The sequence below is a fragment of the Alosa pseudoharengus genome, unplaced genomic scaffold (genome assembly GCF_046254945.1).
Source record: "Alosa pseudoharengus isolate Yale_2024_CS ecotype anadromous, Long Island Sound unplaced genomic scaffold, YU_APseudo_1.1 YU_APseudo_1.1_scf_2, whole genome shotgun sequence".
Taxonomy (NCBI): domain Eukaryota; kingdom Metazoa; phylum Chordata; class Actinopteri; order Clupeiformes; family Clupeidae; genus Alosa; species Alosa pseudoharengus.
Window position 1 is genome coordinate 5,357,833 of NW_027468663.1, and position 7,745 is coordinate 5,365,577.

The 7,745-nt window shown below is 43.4% G+C and overlaps 1 protein-coding gene across 1 annotated transcript in view; it reads left to right on the forward strand.

The window, feature by feature from the left end:
- LOC143135325 (voltage-gated inwardly rectifying potassium channel KCNH2-like) overlaps nucleotides 1–6,575 on the forward strand; it is a 47,901-nt gene extending 41,326 nt beyond the window's left edge. The window contains exons 6-8 of the mRNA XM_076296024.1: nucleotides 808–955; nucleotides 5,975–6,163; nucleotides 6,505–6,575. Coding sequence (XP_076152139.1) covers nucleotides 808–955; nucleotides 5,975–6,163; nucleotides 6,505–6,575 — 408 coding nt within the window. The remainder of the gene's footprint in view (nucleotides 1–807; nucleotides 956–5,974; nucleotides 6,164–6,504) is intronic.
- Nucleotides 6,576–7,745: the final 1,170 nt, after the last annotated feature.

Genomic DNA, 7,745 nt, shown 5'->3' on the forward strand with positions numbered 1-7,745 from the left:
TAAACTTCACAACGACTCGAGTTCAGCGAATGACGTAGGGTTAATGGTCGTTCTAAATTACGTAGGACAATGGAAAATTCAACCAAGCAGTGGAATAAATATATATAATAATATATAATATTTTTATCTTTTATCTTTAATAGAATATATAATATATTGTATATGTCTACTTTTTCAGTTATGTGCCTATAGCCTTGGTGTGACATGCTGTGCTGTCTCACACTTTTCACATCTACGTAATTTAGATAGATAGATAGATAGATAGATAGATAGATAGATAGATAGATACTTTATTGATCCCCAAGAGGAAATTCAATTTGTAACAACTCTTGACAGTAAGACCAGCAGAATATGAGAAAGATCACAAAGGATTCCATGCCAAAAATAGAGCTTTCTAATCAATGACTTTCATTGCTGTCTGAAATAGATTATTAACAGTGTTAACTGTTAAAGATACGTCTTCAGAAATGCATCATACTTTGCACTGAGACATTTCTGGGTTTCCATTCCTTCTTAATTTGCATTTTGATCATTCTAAATTAGAAATCCTGACTGGAAACACTTGAAATTTGTATGCAATATCCTAATGTGCATAAACATTCAGAATTAGAATCAGAAACATTATAGGTACAATGAGATTAAAAATGATGGAAACAGTGTATACACATTACATTTCCACATACAGTACGTGATTATGTAAACGGTCTTTTACAAAGACGTCCCCTCTCCAGCTGTACCTGCAGTGTGCCTGTGTTGAGCTGTGGCTGCCCGTGAGCGTTTAAGTGAGTGTGATTGACTGAGGAGCAGCTTGGAGGCCAAGGGCCGCTGCACAGCTGTGCAGAGGAGAGGGAGCGTGACGCAGGATCGACCTGCGGAGTTACCAGCACGTCCTTGAGAGGCATGCACACACTCATCCTTCCCTCGACACACCATGACCTTGAGTACATCATCTCAGGTCACATGTTAAAGTAGCATCTTCCAAAGCTGACGCAAAGCTTGGCTTTCGTCCATGCTCCTGTTAGTGGCTTGCTGTTTCCATTTCACTTTGTCCCTTTTGAGTTTTGGTAAGACACTGCAATTTTCTGATATTTCTGCTAAGCAAGCCTTATTTACATATTCTTAGCAGTAAAGCATTAATGATCTCGTCGGTGAAAAAAAAAAACTGAGTGAGAGCCTAATTAATTTTCTGTAAATATTAAGCAATAAATGAGTGTCTAGGCTTCTTCTGATAATGTAGTCGACATCTTCTTCATTTGCAATTCCAATAGAGCACACATGGTTTTATTGGTCCTAAATGGTCTGAATGGCTAAGTCAGGTGTTTCCAGTTGAGGCTACAGTACAACCAAGACAGGGGGGCCCTCACAGGATATTATATAGTAGAAGATAAAAATGAGAATGTGCTGATTTTGCTGAGTTTATCTCCAGGTTTTTTAATAAAGCATGATCGCAAGGCTCCATGGCTGCTCATTTTCTCCAAGTTATACATCTAATCTAATGGAGGCGGAAAGTATGAAAAATGGCGACTCTTCCTCATGATGACCTCCTTCCTGTAGTTCCTCTTCAGTGTTTGAGCCTGTGTGTGTTGTGGACTAGCAGCTAGACGATTAGGTGTGTGCATCATTGCCAGGCGGTGGAGAGCGTACAGGTCCCGGGCTGTAGTGTGAGCTGATGCCTGTCCTATTGGGTACGTGAAGGGACCATGCTATTCTCTAAATGAGCATTGATGGGACATCCAGTGACTGTGATGCTTGGGGGAAAGACAGGGAACCGTCACCCCCCCTCCCCCGTGTGTCTGATGTGCACCGATAGTCCTGTCACGGTCCTGCAGCACCACCATAGCCACCTGCAGACCCCACCCCACCACCACCCTCTCCCCTCCGCTCTGCTCCTCTCCTCTCCAGGGCCCAGACCCAGTTCAGCCCCACATCACCTCATTAATCACCCTGCCAGTCCCAAAGGACTGGAGTGCACGCGTGTCAACATGCCCTTCTGTGTGTGTGTGTGTGTGTGTTGGGTGGAGTTATCAGTTGTCGGTTCCTCACTGGCCTTTTGTTTATCTCCATATCTGTTGTTTGTGTCAACATGTAAAGTCTTTACACTGTGCATATTTGTTTGTTGGTATACTGCACGCACTGCATTGTGCCTGTATGCTGTTGCCAAGGACAAAATCCATTATGCAGGGACTGGACAGAGAAGTGCCGACAGGGACTGTCACTTTATGCGTGTGTGTGTGCGTGCAGAGCCTGTGTGATGGGTAGAGCTTGCCGGTTGCGTTGATGAAGTTTCTTGTAAACACTCGGTGGGCTTAGATGTTTCCCTCCTCCCTCCTGATCCACCTGCATAGCTGGCAGGGATGACAGAACCATGATGATACCATCAAGGACTCCTCGAGGAGTGTGCGGCTTTGATGGATCATCTGCGGCTCGCTGAGCCATATGGCCTGGCTTCCCAGCCCTGGTGGTAGTGATGGACATTTATTCACAGGGCTGCCAGGTAGAGTGGGGGCTGTTTGACGCCATTTTCATTCTGGTGAGGATGTTTTGTCAGGCCAGCAAGCAAGGAAGGGCCTTCAGCTGGGTTTTTTTACCCCCAAAATGGCTGCCATGTAAAATCTTATTTGAAATCTACCCATTAATGTAGATTATACAGTTCAACCACCAGTGCATATGAGGAAGTGTCTTGAGTTGCCACAATATGTGGGATGAATTAAGTGGGGAAGCCCAAGTTACCTCAGAGAAGCCCCTGGCTGTGATAAAAGCCTCCCACTCGTTATCGCTCTCTTGTACTCTCTCACTCGCTCTCTTGCTCTCTCTCTCACTCTGTGTTTTTATTGCTCAACTTCTGCTGAGGCGAGGGAAACTGCTCCTGGTCTATATTACTCATAACAGCTCCGCTAGCTTGGCTCATGCCCTTTGCACCTCTCCTCCCCAGAGGGTCTGGCTCCAGCACAAATAGATCTATCAGATACAGACGAGCGCCCTGACAACCAGGCTTTAAAAATACATGTTCTGCACACTCTTCTCTACTGAAGACTGTACCTGCCAGTAGGAGTAGATGGCTCCTGGACGCCTAGCTGGATGAAGCTGTAGCATCTGCTGGGCTGTTCGGTGAAAGCTGTTGATGATGTTGTGATATGATGATTTGACAACAATGCTAAGCGTGTATTCCAGCCATGATTTGTTTGTGTGTTTTGGATTTTGTCCAAAGAAGACAGAATTATGAAACATGACATAGTAATATGTAAAATGAGACAAGTGTTGTGTTGTGTTAAATTATATTACCTAGCTTAATTATGTCATTCTTGTGACATGGGATAAAGCATGATACAATATTGAAAAACATTTATGCAATAAAACTACGCTGTACAGAAAATCTATCTATAAATGACAGAAATGTCTGTCTGTGTGTGTGCTTGTGTATTTGTGTGTTATTCACATATCTGTCGAACTGTTCATCTAATTGATTTCAAACATGGCAGGTGTCTTGCTAAAGGCATGAGTAAGTGCAGTGCCAAGTTGGACATTGTTTGGATAAGAAATGCAAAATATATCGGTAAATATATCAGTAAAAGAAGCACACATTGGCTTTACCCGCTCTACTATAGCCACTCTCCCTCTCACACAGCACTGTAGGCTACCAGAGAGGATTGAGGCAGAGCTTTGGCAGAACCGAATCAGTGTAGACAGGTAAAAAGTTAAGCGAGTGTACGATCACGATGTGTGGATGATTATCATGTCGGACCTCAACAATAAAGACTCCCTTTATGCGGTTTGCTTGCATAAAATGATTCCGCGGACTTTGCAACAACACGCCAACAAACACGGGTATGCAATGGCTATTCAAAACAACGTAAAAAATTATGTGTAATAAACTGACACTTCAAAAAGCCCAGGCTACTTTTTTAGGCTTTGAATAAACAAACAATTCCGACTACAAGATTCCAAATTGAAACGAGCATAATGGTCCTGAATTTGAAGATGTATGCTTTTGAGGGTTGAATAAATGACAACCATAAATATAATCATAAATCTGTGGATATTGTGGCCAAAGTAGCAAATATTCAAAAACCTTTGTTCAAAATAAATCCGTGTCATTTCCCTCTGCAACACTGAGAGACACGCCCCCTGCAGTTCATTAGGTAGTTAACCTGAGTCTCCAGTGTGTCAGTTTTGTTGTAGATGGCTCTCAGTTTGCAGTGGCTGCCTTCTCATTCAGCTTGAGTGGATTGTTGCGTTTGTGACATGTACAGTAAGTTTATATTGTGACATGTAAGTTTATATTTTATCATGTTTGTTGTTTTTGAAATGTAGTATTTGTAAAGTATCCTCGAAGCTCCTTTGACTGTTCCTTGAATATCCGTTTGGAACTTTAATGTGAACGCCATGTGTTTCCAGCATTGTTTGATTGCTTCACTGTTCACCATTTCAGTTCATAGGAGCAATGTGGATTTATTTAGTTTATGTGATTGATCTTATTTATGTTTCTTTGTTTAGAGCTATTGCATATGGGTGTATTTCATTTAGGATTGTGTAGACTATTATTGCTTTATTGGTTGTTTTTTTATAGACACCAACAATATCACTCAAAGAAATCAGTCTGGGAAATGAAATCAAAGTTAACTGAAAAACTGGATTCCCGTGTTTTAATTGACACCTCATGCTGGCAGCACCAATCCCAAACCAGCCAAAACCCCCTAATATTTTACATGGTCCTTCGAGCCAGAGAGGCTGCTGGAATGATGACTGAAGATAACCATGAAAGGCTGAAGCAATCCTCTAGAAATGTGTGGCCTCCTGTGTGGCAAAAAGATTATGTGATGGCCCAAATGATAAGGGATAAGCTACCGAGAAGCAGAAGCCTCCTTCGTAACCAGCTCAGAACATAGCTCCCCGGATGCCAGAAAGAAGGATCCACCAGTGGACTGCAGAGCTTCACTTGTGCCATCACAGATTAGAGTGGTAGCCACCTCTAGTGACCCTGCAGGCATATCAGCTATTAGTTCTCGCCCTTTGCCCCAAGCTCCAGCAGCATATGACCCTGGTGGACCTATAGTAGAGCATACAGCTAGCCAATTTAGAAATGTTCAGCATCATTCTACTGTGGCTGCTGACTCCCAGATGCCTGTGTCTTTGCCCAACATAGCGTACCCACTTACTGAGTCCTCGAGGTCAGCACGTGTTGAAAAGCCCTAAATCCCATTCCTTAAAAGATTAAGTTACATGTGTTCTCTTTGTTAAGTTAATTAAGTTACATGTGTTCTCTTTGGCTGATTGAAGACCAGGCGTGCTCCAGCATTCTGAATCAGCTGTAATGATCTTATTACACAAGCGGGTAAGCCAGCTAATAGTGAATTACAATAGTCCAGCTTAGAGATGACCATGGTCTGAACAAGAAGTTGTGTGGAATCTTGTGTCAGATAAGGTCTGATCTTCCTAATGTTGTAAAGCATAAACCGACATGATTTTGCAATAGAAGCTACATGCTCAGAGGAAGTATGGCCAACCTCATCATCTGGTGTTAAGAGAAATTGCTTCCATTCAGAGCCTCCCAACTATTCGTCCTGGAGATTCTCGTTAGTTCAGCCAGTTTGCCGTACTTAGTTTTGGTCGGCATGCTTCAGTCCTGGGGCCATGACGAGGGTGAAACAGAGCTGGCGTGCGCATCCCATGTCCATCAGTTACTCAGTAAGCTCCCAGCTGAGCATGTTGCCAGCTTTGCTATACATGCTAGAAATCTTAGACTAGATGTTCCTTATAATTTAATAGATTTCTCAAACTGGTTGGAGGAAGAAGCAGAATACCAAAGCTTAGCTGTTCAAGTAAGTGAGTCTGCAAAGGCAAGACCTTCAAAGCCACCATTCCCCATCACCACTTTCCTTCAGAGTGTAAGTCAGGAAGAGAGTGCTAAAGATAAAGCCCAGAATAAGAGCACTTACTCACGGGTGAAATTCTCATCTTGTGCCTTCTGTAACAGTCAAGCTCATCATCTCAGTCAGTGTCCTGATTTCCAGCAGTTTGATATGGAGACCAAGAAAGTGGATCTTGGACAATGACCGCTGCTGGAGATATGGGCGGTCCCACCATTCGTCTAGATGTGATTTGAAGAGAGGTTGCCCCCACTGCACGGGTCGTCACCTAGGAGTCCTGCATGAGGTGAATACCGGTAAGCGTGATTCAGGGATATTTTATCTGAGTAGGTCGAGTGGCTTAAATTCTGTTCTCTTGAAGCTGGTGAAAGTTGTCCTGAGTCATAAAGGGAGGTCTCTGGAGACCTATGCTATCTTGGATGACAGTTCAGAGAGAACTTTGCTTCTGTCTTCTGCTGCAGAGAAGGCCTTAACAGGCGGCTGAATCGTTAGTCCTGCGTACCTTCCAACAAGGCATAGAGAAAATTGAGCAGTTGAACAGTTTCCTTTTCCTTTCCTTCACTGCCAAACAACTGGACCTACCTGAGCAGACCTACCCTGTTGTCACACTCCAGAGATGTTACCAACACCTCTGAAGTCTTCCGCTTCAGGAGTTCTTCAAGATCCAACCGACGCTTCTGGTGGGTGCAGATCATCCTCATCTCTTGAGCTCTACAGAACGAGTGAGATTTAGACATACCGGAAGCCCAGCTGCCCTGCACACTCATCTGGGATGGATAGTGCACGAACCAAACACAATCGGTCCACCTTTCTTGTGCTTACCCTCATCCCAGTGGCCGAGCCTCCCAGACCTCTCAACTTCATTGACGAGTACTTATTCCTTAAAAAGTGGCTGAGAAGTTTCCCCTCAAACTCGACTGACTGACTGAGCTGGTCCCTGAATTTGACCCAGCTACAGGACTCATCAGAGTCTGTGGCCGACTCAGTCCCAGTGAGGCCAACATACAAAAAATGTGGTCCTCCAAGCCCCTACGGTTTAGAGTGTGGCTACCCGACCAGAGTAGTGTTAATTTAGTCAGACGAGACGAGAGGAAATATGTTCGTCAACGACCTTTTTTTTCATGACTAAGACGAGACGATGACGAGACTGCACTAATGTCCTGAAACACTGACTTAGACTATCTTAAAGGAATACGCCACCCCTAGGTGAAATTCGGTCACTCCCCGCAGTCCCTAGAGTTGGATGAGTGAGCCAAAGCGTTTTATAGCCGACCCAGCCATTGTCCTAATCTAGAAACGGCCCGGTTAGCTTTAGCTTAGCGTAGTCGCTGTAATCCTACAATTCCAGCTAGCATGTCGTTGCAGGCGTGTCAGGCATATTCCTTTAAGATTCATTATAACATTCATAAAATGTTTTGCATGAAATAAAAACTAAGATAAAATATCTCTTCATTTCGTCTACAAAATGAGGAGACAGAATATCTAGCTGTTACGTTTTCAAAATATTCCAAATGAGTTCATGTGCAGCAGCTTTCCTGTAGGCTAGTCTACTGTGCGACTGTGCTGTTGCTGCAACACGAAACTACATGGAACAATAACACCGGAGATTTCTGTCAGAGTTTTAGCAAGCTAACTAAAGATTTATGCCACAATGCTACATACCCAGAAGTTGAAGCTTCTCTCATACATATACAAATTAACATCCCCCAGAATATCCATATGAAAATTTTCAGCAAGGAATGTCAACTATTTAACTAGCTAGCAAAGTTTGCTAGCAAGTAAGCTAATATGGAAAGTTTGCTAGCAAGTTAGCTAAGATCATAGACATAATATACTATAGACGCTGCATCGACCGCTACTCCCTACTAGCGCTGACGA